Source organism: Sinohyriopsis cumingii, chromosome 15 (assembly GCF_028554795.1).
Source record: "Sinohyriopsis cumingii isolate HCF-2022 chromosome 15, ASM2855479v2, whole genome shotgun sequence".
Taxonomy (NCBI): domain Eukaryota; kingdom Metazoa; phylum Mollusca; class Bivalvia; order Unionida; family Unionidae; genus Sinohyriopsis; species Sinohyriopsis cumingii.
Genome location: NC_142975.1, coordinates 2,148,154 through 2,161,882, shown reverse-complemented (window position 1 = coordinate 2,161,882; position 13,729 = coordinate 2,148,154). Strand labels below are relative to the sequence as shown.

General features: G+C 37.6%; 1 protein-coding gene across 2 annotated transcripts in view; it reads right to left on the bottom strand.

The window, feature by feature from the left end:
- LOC149781121 (alanine--tRNA ligase, mitochondrial-like) overlaps positions 1–13,729 on the bottom strand; it is a 125,291-nt gene that overhangs the window by 77,189 nt on the left and 34,373 nt on the right. For both annotated transcript variants that reach the window (XM_089935228.1, XM_089935229.1), the window contains exon 5: positions 9,724–9,915. In XM_089935228.1, coding sequence (XP_089791354.1) covers positions 9,724–9,915 — 192 coding nt within the window. The remainder of the gene's footprint in view (positions 1–9,723; positions 9,916–13,729) is intronic.

Below are 13,729 nucleotides of genomic sequence, written 5' to 3'. Positions count from 1 at the left end.
ATTCTTCAAATTAACAATAAATTTAACAAAGCATTTTATTACAATACTGCTTGAATCGATGCATCTATTCATGAATAGTTATTTATATTTAAAATTAGCTTTCCTCCATTATCCATTAGAACAGTACATTTAGGCAAATACAATTTCTGAAAGCTAACAGCATATTTCAAACAAGTTATTTAAAAATTGTTGATTATATATATAATATATATACACTAATTTTAATGGAACATTCTACTGTATGATCTAAAAAAATACAAGAAATACTAATATGTATCAATCAAAATACACTCAGCATTCAAACTCTACAAATTGTTGGACAAAAAGCCTTTTTGGTAAAATACCTTAAAGCTGGTTCTGTCCAACCAAACCATGAACTGTCTGTTTTGCTGACACACCCATAACATATTAATAATTGCAGTTGCTTCAGTTGATAACTGAAAGCTTTCTATTGGTCAGTACATATTCATGTGATCAGTCACAATTGCATTTATTTCTGTATAAACTGTACATAGAATTACTTTACACTAACTTCTGTAAATAGAGCCATGTGAAAAGTAACTAATGTACACATTAAACTGGAAGGCATATGATACACACTGCATGCCTTTAAAACGAAATGGGTTCATATTTTATGTAGAAAATTGAATAAATTGATTTGACAGAATCAAATAACACATGTTTGTTGTTTTTCTGAATATAAATAATTTTTTCTTTGACTAGATATGGAAAAGAAAAGCTGGGAATCTCAAAATCTGGAAAGAACACTGGGGCAACATCACTTTCACTGCAGCTCATTGCAAATGAATTTAAAACTATAGATAAATGGATGCAGGGATTGGGAGAAGTGGGGGTCAAAGACTAAAATCTAACAACTGGATTCACAGTCCTACAATATAAGATGCCAACCTTGATTGTTATGATGTTGGGGTGGGTGGGAGATCTGCTACACCCCAACATGGTAACTGTCAGTGTCAATATCTTGCATTGTTTGAACATAGGACCCCCATCACTATAACCATTTAATGATAGTCTTAATTCCATTTGTAAGTAGCCCACTGTAAGTAGCCCCCTGTACGTAACCCCCTTTAAGTAGCCTCCTGCAGGTAGCCCCCTGTAGGTAGTCTAAAGTGTTAGTCAGCACAAGAATAGATTTAAAGACGCAAAAATTGACACATTTGGACTATATATATTTGGCCAAGTCACAATGACCTCATGATAGAATCAAATCCAATAATCATTTGTATGTCAAACAAACAAACACATCCTTTGCTTTGAATACTAAACTTCTACTCAGATCACATGCCGAATTTAGATAGAAGCTTAAGACCCTGCTGTGGAATGTTCAAACCCTTAGATTGCCTACATTAATAGAATTGTTTGTTTGATAGAGATGTAGCTATTATGCTGCAGATGGAGAATTCCCTGTTCTATAAATAGCTATGTAGCGGCCACCTCAACAAGAATTCATACGCTTAAACAGTCACTAAAACTGATAGGAAATATTTTTTTTAAAAATATAACAATAAATTTTTTTACACAATTATAAAGAATTGCAAATATAAGAGTTTAACTTTATTTTTTCTGAAATATCATGGTATAAACTGTCAGTTGCTGACTCACATAACTTACATAATGACCATTGGGCATTATTTGCTGTACTATTTTAGGCATTATTTGCTTTAAGATTTGACATCTGATAGTTTATACCGTGATAAACTCAGAAAAAACATTAAACTATTAAATGTACAAATGCACTGCAATATAGATTTACGTTCATTACCTCTTTTACATCTTTTTATAATGGATCTGCCATTGCAATATAGATTGTCATTCATTACCTCTTTTACTTCTGTCTATTTATAATGGATCTGCTCTTTTATGTTTTCTACCCAAACATCCATTTTTTTTAAAATTTTTTTTTCCTGTTTTATATCATTTATAGAATTTCAAGAAGAATGGATGATGTATAATAAAAGAAGCTTTATACTGAATACTGTTTCTATTTTTCTTGTCAATCAAACATCATCTTGTCCAATAAAGGTTTTTCCACACAATAATAAAAATTCATATTGTAAAATTAATTTTATATTGCTCAATTTAAAATAATTTTAAGTTATATGAAAGATCAACTGACTTCAAAATTACTCTTGCAGATTTCAGAAATGTAACTAAGAAAACCATTAATAATTATTCTAAATTATTTTTCAGTTAATCCTTTTAAATATTTTATCACTTAGTTGATGACTGTTTTATAGCTACATATATTATGCCTAAAGAAGAAAAAAATTTCTTGTAAAATATGTTCATCAACAATATTTACCCAGTCATAATACTTTATGAGAACTACTACATGTACTACCACACAAATACAGTACTCCCAGGATAAAATGTTTTAGCTAAAAGGCTATGAGTTATCTGCCCACATAATTGGTAGTTGGAGTGATCTCCTGTTGATGCTAGGATTGGCACCAAATCCCACGAATTCTTCAGTTGCTACTGGAGCCAAAGGCAAGTTCTCTAAATGGATGTAACTGCAGGGAGGTTTGAAGGGTGTATGTGTATTATGATCATGAAAGTATTATTGAAGAAACATGTTTTACTAGAAAAGACTGATTTCTTCTTCAAATACATTACCCAACATACTTACTCAGATGAATAGGTAAAAGGTAAAGGGAGATGCATCCGATTTAACCCAGACAGAACATCTCTGGTCACCAAAGGTATGCGAGACACCTTCTAGATAACCCAAAATGGAAAATAGACTCCGTATATCAGGGAATGGCTTTGAAAAGGAAAAATTCTCCCTCCCGTAATCATAGCAACAGTCATGAGGCCACATCCTTATGAAGGTGTCAAACAACCCACAAACATAAGCTGTTGTGTCACGTTATAGGTCCCACCAGATCTAGGTCCCACCAGATCAAATTAAGCCTTTTAGGATGAAAGATCATCGAGATAAGAGCTGGAGAGTGTATTTGGATCTCCATCCCATGAAATGGTAAGTAACAGAGAACAGTTTCGCTCATATGCACGGTTTATGGCAACTGTCCTAACCAAGATGCAAAGCAAATCCATTTGGCTGTGTGGTTATTTTTCTGATATGTGTAAAGAATAACCGACTTTATTCAAGATGAAAGTGTCTGTCCTTTCCCTCTGTGAAGTGTTAGAAGAGGCATGATCTGCCTTGATGCAAGAACTCAGTCTTCTTTAAGTACCGCTTCAGAGCTCACACCTGGACATGTAGATGACCTCAAGATGAAGTGTCCACTCAAGATGAAGTGTCCAGATTAGACAGTGTTATGTATATCGATATTTGTTGTAACTCCTGGCATTTAATCTTTGTAATTTTGATGGTTGTAAGTTGTACAGATTATCTTAAGATAGATTATGCCTACATGACATTGGATCTGCATTAGGAATATTAAGAGTATTATAATTTCTCATTGGCTGATGGGGATTAGACAATTCTTGAAGAATTCAGTAACTTCCTATTGGCTGGGCTAGGTAATTTTGAGACAAACTGAATAGTAAGATCTGTCACATGGGGTATGTTGTGAAATATAGTCTTAACAGAAGTGTCTATAAGGAGAGAACTGAGGAATCAGATTCATTCTTATTTTTGGAGTATGTTCCTGTTGTAAGTCTGCAGACATGTTTTATGTTGCACTTAAATATTATTCATGAGGAAACACATTTGTTTGGACTGTTCAATGGAAACAGAAAGTGCTCCTTATTTGGAGCATAATATTATTTTGGAATTTTTGTGAATTATTCAAATGAGTTCTGGACAATGCCATCTTGACAACATCACATTTCTTGATGGATCAGTACTTTTCTGGCTTTGAAATTTATAAGGAACATTTCATTTTTTTGTATTTTCATAGACTTTTGTCAGGAATATTTTGGATATACTCCTAAAGCTGTTGGTTCCTCTAACATTTTCAGTCATAACTTTAATAATTAAATTATTTGTTAAGTTTTAGAAAACTTGTTGGTTTTGCTTCTTTCTTTATGATGCAGTAGTAAATTTTATATAAAGTCAATCTCCATAACATGTGCATGTAAGCCGTCTACTACATGGAGGCACAGGATGTCATAACGTGTCACCATAAACCAGTCTACCACATGGAGGCAAAGGATACAATAACGTGTCACCGTAAGCCTGTCTACTACATGGAGGCAAAGGATGCCATAATGTGTCAACGTAAGCCAGTCTACTACATGGAGGCAAAGAATGCCATGCTGTGTCACCGTAAGCCAGTCTACTACATGGAGGCAAAGAATGCCATAACATGTCACCATAAACCAGTCTACCACATGGAGGCAAAGGATACAATAACGTGTCACCGTAAGCCAGTCTACTACATGGAGGCAAAGGATGCCATAATGTGTCACCGTAAGCCAGTCTACTACATGGAGGCAAAGAATGCCATGCTGTGTCGCCGTAAGCCAGTCTACTATATGGAGGCAAAGGATGCCATAACATGTCACCATAAACCAGTCTACCACATGGAGGCAAAGGATACAATAACGTGTCACCGTAAGCCAGTCTACTACATGGAGGCAAAGGATGCCATAATGTGTCAACGTAAGCCAGTCTACTACATGGAGGCAAAGAATGCCATGCTGTGTCACCGTAAGCCAGTCTACTACATGGAGGCAAAGAATGCCATAACATGTCACCATAAACCAGTCTACCACATGGAGGCAAAGGATACAATAACGTGTCACCGTAAGCCAGTCTACTACATGGAGGCAAAGGATGCCATAATGTGTCACCGTAAGCCAGTCTACTACATGGAGGCAAAGAATGCCATGCTGTGTCGCCGTAAGCCAGTCTACTACATGGAGGCAAAGGATGCCATAACATGTCACCATAAACCAGTCTACCACATGGAGGCAAAGGATACAATAACGTGTCACCGTAAGCCAGTCTACTACATGGAGGCAAAGGATGCCATAATGTGTCAACGTAAGCCAGTCTACTACATGGAGGCAAAGAATGCCATGCTGTGTCACCGTAAGCCAGTCTACTACATGGAGGCAAAGAATGCCATAACATGTCACCATAAACCAGTCTACCACATGGAGGCAAAGGATACAATAACGTGTCACCGTAAGCCAGTCTACTACATGGAGGCAAAGGATGCCATAATGTGTCACCGTAAGCCAGTCTACTACATGGAGGCAAAGAATGCCATGCTGTGTCGCCGTAAGCCAGTCTACTACATGGAGGCAAAGGATGCCATAACGTGTCACCATAGGCCAGTCTACTACATGGAGGCAAAGGAGGCAATACTGTGTCACCGTAAGCCAGTCTACTACATGGAGCCAAAGGACGCCATACCGTGTCACCGTAAGCCAGTCTACTACATGGAGGCAAAGAATGCCATACCGTGTCACCGTAAGCCAGTCTACTACATGGAGGCAAAGAATGCCATACCGTGTCACCGTAAGCCAGTCTACTACATGGAGGCAAAGAATGCCATACCGTGTCACCGTAAGCCAGTCTACTACATGGAGGCAAAGAATGCCATACTGTGTCACCGTAAGCCAGTCTACTACATGAAGGCAAAGAATGTCATACTGTGTCACCGTAAGCCAGTCTACTACATGGAGGCAAAGAATGCCATACTGTGTCACCGTAATGATGCTATAATGTGTCACCATAGGCCAGTATACTACATGGAGGCAAAGGATGCCATAACGTGTCACCATAGGCCAGTCTACTACATGGAGGCAAAGGAGGCAATACTGTGTCACTATAAGCCAGTCTACTACATGGAGGCAAAGAATGCCATACTGTGTCACCGTAAGCCAGTCTACTACATGGAGGCAAAGGATGTCATTATAAAAAGTGCCATATGTCATTCATGCCAATAACATGACTTAAAAATGTGTGTACATACTTCAAAATACCCTTTATTTACAGTATGTTTTGAAGTCCATTTTGAAAAATATTGACTCACAATTCACTATCCTGCACAACTAACATTTTGTGATTTGTCTTGTGATGTTCATATGTGTGGTATAAGTTCAGTTTGTGAGTGAAAGCATATATACAATAACTGATGGCCAAAATCTTTCTCATTACGCTGATTTGGCTCTCACAATTTACCACTGTGATTTACTGCAAGTACTTAAAACAGACAAGTGTAAGCATATAAATTAAACAAAAGCCTCAATCTACATCTCCTCTCTCCAACTAACACTGCCTTAATGTTAGCACTTGCACCTTTCTCTTGATAACTAGTGCATAAGAGACTCCATAAACACAGACCACACAAGTGAGAGTGCAATTTACCAAGGGACCTCCAAAAATTTAAGCAGGTGATGCCTTCCCTGCTAAGCATCAAGAAAACCCAGCGATGAGGAATGAAAGGTAGGGGGTTTGTTGTTTAGTGACCGAATACTCGTCACATTATCTCATTGTGAATTATTGTTATAAAAATGCTTTTTTAATAAAGTTGCTAACTTTTTTGTAAACATTATCTTTATTTCCAAGATACCCCAACCTCAAAAAGGTTATTAATGACATTACTGCAAAAGGTTTCAAAAATCAGCACATGTACATAAAAATATCATGTATTATGTCACTGCTCTTTATTGCTGATGATTCACAACAAACAAGATTCAGTTTTTACACAACTAGGGACAATTATTTTCGAAACAATCCAACATAAAAACTTTACTTTTAGCTGTTCAATTAGTAAGTAATAGTGTAGATTCTTCTAATCCTTGAGTGCAAATTCAGGAATTTTAAGTTCACTACAAACTCTAGAACTCACTTGTGAATCATATCTGTGAAACAAGTTTTGTATTCACCAAGTATTCAGTTCACTTGGTTGCCCAGCTATTCTTTGATCAAATTTATACAAGATCTGGATAATTGAATGTAGCTTAATTATATTACTTACATAATAATATTTACAATAATGATCAATTTAACAGGGTTGATTTGACACTTGACTGTGACTACTAGCTATTACACAGTTAGGTTTTACATTACTTTTAAATTTTCTTTTATTCACCACTTTTATCTGCCTTGATACAAAAGAAACAATTAACAAAACAATATGAAGCGATACTGCTCTTAACTGAGTGTGATAATATAATAAATACTTCAGCAAATCATGGATCAAAACATGGTCAACACTTAAGTAGGCTCTCACAGAAATACCCATGCACATAGCTATGTTAGTTGATCAACATTTTTCACTTCTGAATACAAGAATGCACAATGCATTAATGATGATTATACTGAAACCAAATTAAAAGAAAGAACTAAACATGAATGAATATCATCTGACAGAACTTATTTAATAGGTATTTATTTATTATAGTGCTGCCACCTGTAGCCATCAGTGAAATCTTCTTTGACTGAAATTTTGTCAAATACTGTTATTTACAGTATATTGAGAATGTTTATTGGAAAGAAAATTTAACAAAATATATGACTGCTTATTAAAAGTTGAGATGATTGTTGAGTTAAATTTTTGGGTACTAGCCACTATTTTGATGATAAAACAAGCAATATATAAAGGTTTCATATATCAATTTTGATTTTCTTTACATTCAACAAATTGAGGCCAATTTTGGGGGAACTTTCTGTGAGAAAAAAATCAAATCCAGGCATGACCCATGTTATAAGCAGGTGTCATGTTATTCAGGCACAATTTATCAAGGGAGGGGTGTATACATGTAATTGTATAAGCACATGTGTATAAATAGCCTGAAAGCACAAATCTCACAACTGACTTACTATCAGTACTTACCATTGAGACTTACTATCAGTACTTACCATTCAGACTTACTATCAGTACTTACCATTGAGACTTACTATCAGTACTTACCATTGAAACTTACTATCAGTACTTACCATTGAGACTTACTATCAGTACTTACCATTGAAACTTACTATCAGTACTTACCATTGAGACTTACTATCAGTACTTACCATTGAAACTTACTATCAGTACTTACCATTGTGACTTACTATCAGTACTTACCATTGTGACTATCAGTACTTACCATTGTGACTTACTATCAGTACCTACCATTGTGACCCATTGTGACTTAATATCAGTACTTACTATTGTGACTTTCTGTCAGTACTTACCATTGTGACTTACTATCAGTACTTACCATTGTGACTTACTATCAGTACTTACCATTGTGACTTACTATCAGTACTTACCATTGTGACTTACTATCAGTACTTACCATTGTGACTTACTATCAGTACTTACCATTGTAACTTTCTGTCAGCACTTGTCATTGTGTGAGTGTAATTATATGTGTATAGGTGATCCAACAACTAGGATCTCGATCTCTCTCTCCCATTTCATGCAAGAACATACAATTAATGCATATTAATTATTCTTTAAAAGAGAGTCTCCTATTAATGTCCCCTGACAGATCAGGCCCAATTTATTTCCTGTGATACATGTGTTTGATGTTTAATTTCATTTTGTTTAGTTTAATATGTAAATTTCAGAGTACAGTTATTTAAAATGAATATTAATATTTTGCTATGCTCTTTTTCAATGCAGGTTGATTCGAAGTATACAATCACTCATTCAAGAAACTACAGGAGACCAATACATATTTACTGTTTGACAAATAATTCAATCGATCAAAAAAAGTCTTAAACCACTTTCAAGGTCAAGAGTGTTATAATGTAAAGCCAAAAGCTTAATCATGTAGGTGTTTTGCATGAAAAACATGGGCAGAATAAAGCATATGAAGTACTTCCCCTGACTAACTCCACTAGTCAAATATGAAAACAAAGATCTGGACCAAACCTGGACATGACAATATCCAGATTGGACTGAAATAAGTATAGTTTTGTAATTTTTTCTGTTATTATTTAAGTCTGTAATTAAGGGTCAATTCAGTGAGACTTAGTCAAACTGCTTGAGTCTGGGAATTTCATCAACACCTAAAATGGCCCTGCAACATATACATCTGAAAATTTGATAAATATATTGCTTTCCCTGAATTCAGGCTAACAAGAATTCTTAAAAACTTTCTAAACATCACAAACTATTTATAAATGAAATGTACTGAAAATGGCACATTCTACACCCACCCCATGTTTAATAGTTGTCGTTGTAGAGAGTGAAATTTGTATGCCTAAAATACTTTTCTTCATTCAGTCACAGTGACCTTCAGTGACTTTTCCCTCACCATGATTCATCAACATGTTTTGGTGCAAGTCCACATATTATTTTTCTTCTTTCACTAACCGTGAACTTGACCTTCGACTTTTTGCTCCTAAATCCAATAAACTTTATCCTTACCCAATGTGCAAACCATCCACAAGGTTTGATAACAGCAGATGAGGAGAATGAAAATTAATGTGTGGAAACTTATTCTTCTGTCAGTTGCAATGACCTTTGACCTTTGACCTCAAAATCAATGATGTTATTCCCTACCCAAATGCATGCCAGTCACAAAGTTCTGCAACAGTTGCTTTTGGACAAATCATGTTGCTGTGCAGGAACAAAATAGGTTAACAGATGGCTAGACAGATCACACCATAACATAATATCATCTACTTTACCATAGGCATATATGGTTAAAATTTATCCTGCTACTAAAGTGATCATTCAGGTTTTTTAAAAAGTTGAGGACTCAAAGAAAACAACCTAACTGTGAATCAGTCCAGGACGTCAGAGGCAAATGAGAGGCATGTGAGGTTAATCTACACTGACTCACCTATCATATTCCATGAAGACAAGGTTCCAAATCTCAATAACATCTGGTGAACCAGCATTAACCAGTTTGGATGCATCCCTGTTTCCAATGTGATCATAATGGATCTCAGTGCAAGGCCCACATGGTCCTACATCTCCCATGTCCCAAAAATTGTCTGAAGAACCAAATGGCAAAATCCTGTTTTCTGGTATTCTGAAAATACACAAGTTAGGCACAATCATGAAACTGACTAAGATGCATCTATTAAAGTGTACAGATACAACTTTACACAAATAATTTCCACATAACCAGTGATTACAGACACTTGAAACAGAGAAAAAGCCAATTAAAAATCATTTAAAATAACAGTCATTGGAAACTGAATTGTGTGTACCAATCAAACTGTCAAAAACTGAGCGAAACATACTTCAATATTCCCTAGATCACTGACAATACTATAATAAATAACATTTATTTACAATATATTATTCACCTGTTGGAAATAAAATGTCAATCTCAATCATAAAAAATATTAAAAGACCACATCACACATTATTAAAACAGAAAACTCTTTACGTCAAGTCTTCGACTCCAAAATTTTGTTAAACACATCTACACTAAAACCTGCACAGAGTCACATATATGGGATATAAATCTAAGATTTCATTTTGAAGACAAAATAACATCTCTTTGTAAAAAAAAATAATCTAAAACAAAACAGATCCTGGTTTCATATTTTTAATATTTGTATGAAATTATAAGTATGTGAATTAAAATGCCATGTATTTGCTAAGTCTTAGATCAGTTTCAATACAATACAGAAAACAAAATCAGGAGAGCTGGGTACCATGAAATGTTGTGTACTGTGGTATAATGCAGTATTTTTAAACATAGAGAAATACCTACCACAATATGCCGCAATTATATTCCGGGCCAACAATTTAATTTTTGGTGGCAGGGGCCTGGAATTTCGCCTTGGTATTTTTGACATATCTGCCTTTCACATAGCTGCCACTAATTTAAAGCCCACTGCATTATATAGGTTATAATTATATTGAGGTAAAGAATGGAAATATCTTTTAAAAAGTAAATTTTTAGTAAATTGTGTTTCTCCGAGAATACCTACCCGATCACATTAACGTTAGGGATATAAGCCTGCTACCTCTCGAATCCAGCCCTACTAAAAGATGAAAATTTGTCTTTGCTGTCTATCTCATATAGACCAAAGGGCAATAACTTTTGCCCCTTACCTCCCCCTGCCACCGCCAGATGTCACTAGTTTTTTAAGCTGAGCGATATATATTATACGAGGATGCTCGCATAGCAGGGTGGTTGGGAGGGTTTTTAAGTAATGTGATCGGGTAAGTATTCTCAGAGAAACACAATTTACTAAAAATTTGCTTTCTCCTTCAAATACGTTCCCCAATCACATTAACGTTAGGAGAATAAGTAATAGGAGGAGGGAATGCTGAGCATCCTACCTCCATCCCGGGTACCTTCTAGGGAATGATGGCTGGATTCCCCATTTGAACGATAACCCGTTCTCCTAATTTCATCAGCAACACAGCTTAGGGTCCCGTGATATGTGACCGCTATATACGGTTAAGATAGTTATTTAAATCTTCTTACCTATGAAATTTCACTGGCAAATCCAGTGAAGCTGATAGGCTGTGATGATTGTTTTAAATGGGTCTGGTGGTCATCTGGGCTGCCGACACCGAACCTACCAGATTCCAGGTTTGCCTCTGCGAAGCCAAATCTCTGAGATAAAAACTGGAGAAGGTTGACTCTGCATGCCAGCCAATAGCTTCTATTATATCTCGGATCGAAACATTGCGTTTGAATGCCAGACTCGCCGAGATTGCTCTAATCTCATGAGCCGTAATCTTCATGAGGCGACTCTGATCTTGTGAAACCTCAGAGTACGCTGAGCGTATAACCCTCTTCAGCCATGAAGCAAGGGCTTGAGGGGTGATATCCTGTTTACCAGCTTTGACCGGAAGAAAGAGGCGCTTATGTGTGTCCCGACATGCCTCTGTGCGTTTTAAATAGTGCTTGAGTGCACGAACAGGATCTTGCATGGCTGCTGCTCTTGACTTATCTATGGAAGAGAGCGAGCGAATGATGATTCTTTGATTGCCAATGGATGGTAACCTATTTTTGGCTACAAAGCCTGGTTGCATCAGGACGACCACCGAACCATCTGATCTGAACTGAAGAAAGTTTGGGTCACTGGAAAGGGCATGTAACTCACTCACCCTGCATGCTGAAGCTAAGGCTATCAAGAAACATGTTTTATATGATAGTAGCTTTAACGAAGTGTGGGCTAGCGGTTCAAATATGTCTGAATTGAGCCATGTTAAAACCCAAGACAGATTCCATTTTGGAAACAGGGTGAGGGATTTTGGTCGATTGAAATCAAAATTGGCTAAATGATCTGATTGATCTTTGTTATGCCCAATATCACATCTACCATGATGGTGGAATGTGTCTGATATCATGGAGCCGTAGCCTTTGATAGTAATTGTTTCTCATCGAAAAGCCAAAGAAAAAAGTCTGCCAGTTGAGGGATTGAGACACTCAAAGGGACGATGTTATTGATATGGCACCAGTCCCTGAAAACACGTCACTTTCCCTCGTAAGCCTTCAGAGTGGAGGGCCTTCTTGCTCTTGAGATTCTCTCCACAATCGAAGGTTTAAATTGTTTGTCTCGCAAGGCTGCCCAGACAAGAGCCAAGCGTGAAGAAGATGGTCCAGGCAGGGGTGGAACACCTGTGACCGCGGCTGTTTGAGAAGATTTCGGCTGGTTGGAATCTTCCTGGGTAGATCTATCGCTAGATCGAGTAGATCGGTGACCCAGGACTTGTTCCATCTGAGAGGGGCAATCAGAATCATCCGACAGTTCTGACCCCTTAACCTCTGGATTATTTTCGGTACCAAAACCGTGGGAGGGTAGGCGAATGCCCACAACCCCTCCCAGCTGATTGACAGAGCGTCCACAACCCAAGCCTCTGGGTCTGGAACCAGAGAGACAAAGGTGGGCAACTTGTGATTCCACCTTGTCGCAAAAAGATCAATCATCGGACGCCCCCAAAGTGTGCAAATCTGAAGAAAGGCTGATTGATGGAGTGACCATTCCATGTGAATGACTTGACCTTTCCTTGATAGAGTGTCGGCCAAGACATTGAGTCTGCCAGGAATGTGTCTGATTTGTACGTTGATGTGGAGGTTGTCGCACCAACGTAGAAACTGCCAGATCAGAATGCACAGGTCTGGTGATTTGGTGCCCCCTTGTTTGAGGAGGTAAGTCACCACTACAGAGTTGTCTGACATAATGATGACAGTTTTTCCTGAGAGTTGATCCTTCCAGAAATGAAAGGCATTGATGACAGCCCTCATTTCTAAAAGGTTGATGTGGAGAGGCCTCTCCCACGTGCCGCTGACTGTAGCGAAGTCCAGCAACAGGTGGGCACCCCAACTGTAGGTACTGGCATCGGTACATACCGTTATCTCCACTTGGGGCATCTCCAGAGGAATCCCCGTGGACAGCCAACCGGGGTTGTGCCACTGACGCAGGAACGATCGTATCTCGGGCATGATCATTATTGTTTGATTGAGGAGACTTGAAAAGGGGCGCCTTTGTGCCAGTAACGTCATTTGTAAGGGACACATAAAAAGACGGCCAGGCGGGATCAAGTCCGCCGCCGCATTGAATAATCCGAGGAGTTGCAAGAATTCTCTCACTGAAATCCACGTCCTGTTGGAAACGGACTCGATGAGTTCGACGATCCGGATTACGCGAGCGCGAGGAAGCCGTACCAGATTCAGATCAGTGAGAAACTCCATACCCAGATGGACAAAATGCTGCGATGGACGGAGATCGGACTTTTTCCAGTTCACGAGAAAGCCTAGATGATCTAAAAGCACTAAAAGATCATTTCTGCCTTTGAGCAGAATAGAACTTACCATATGTTTCTGGAGGATGTCGTCCAAGTACACTGCCATCCCTGTAGATGAAGTCGAGCGG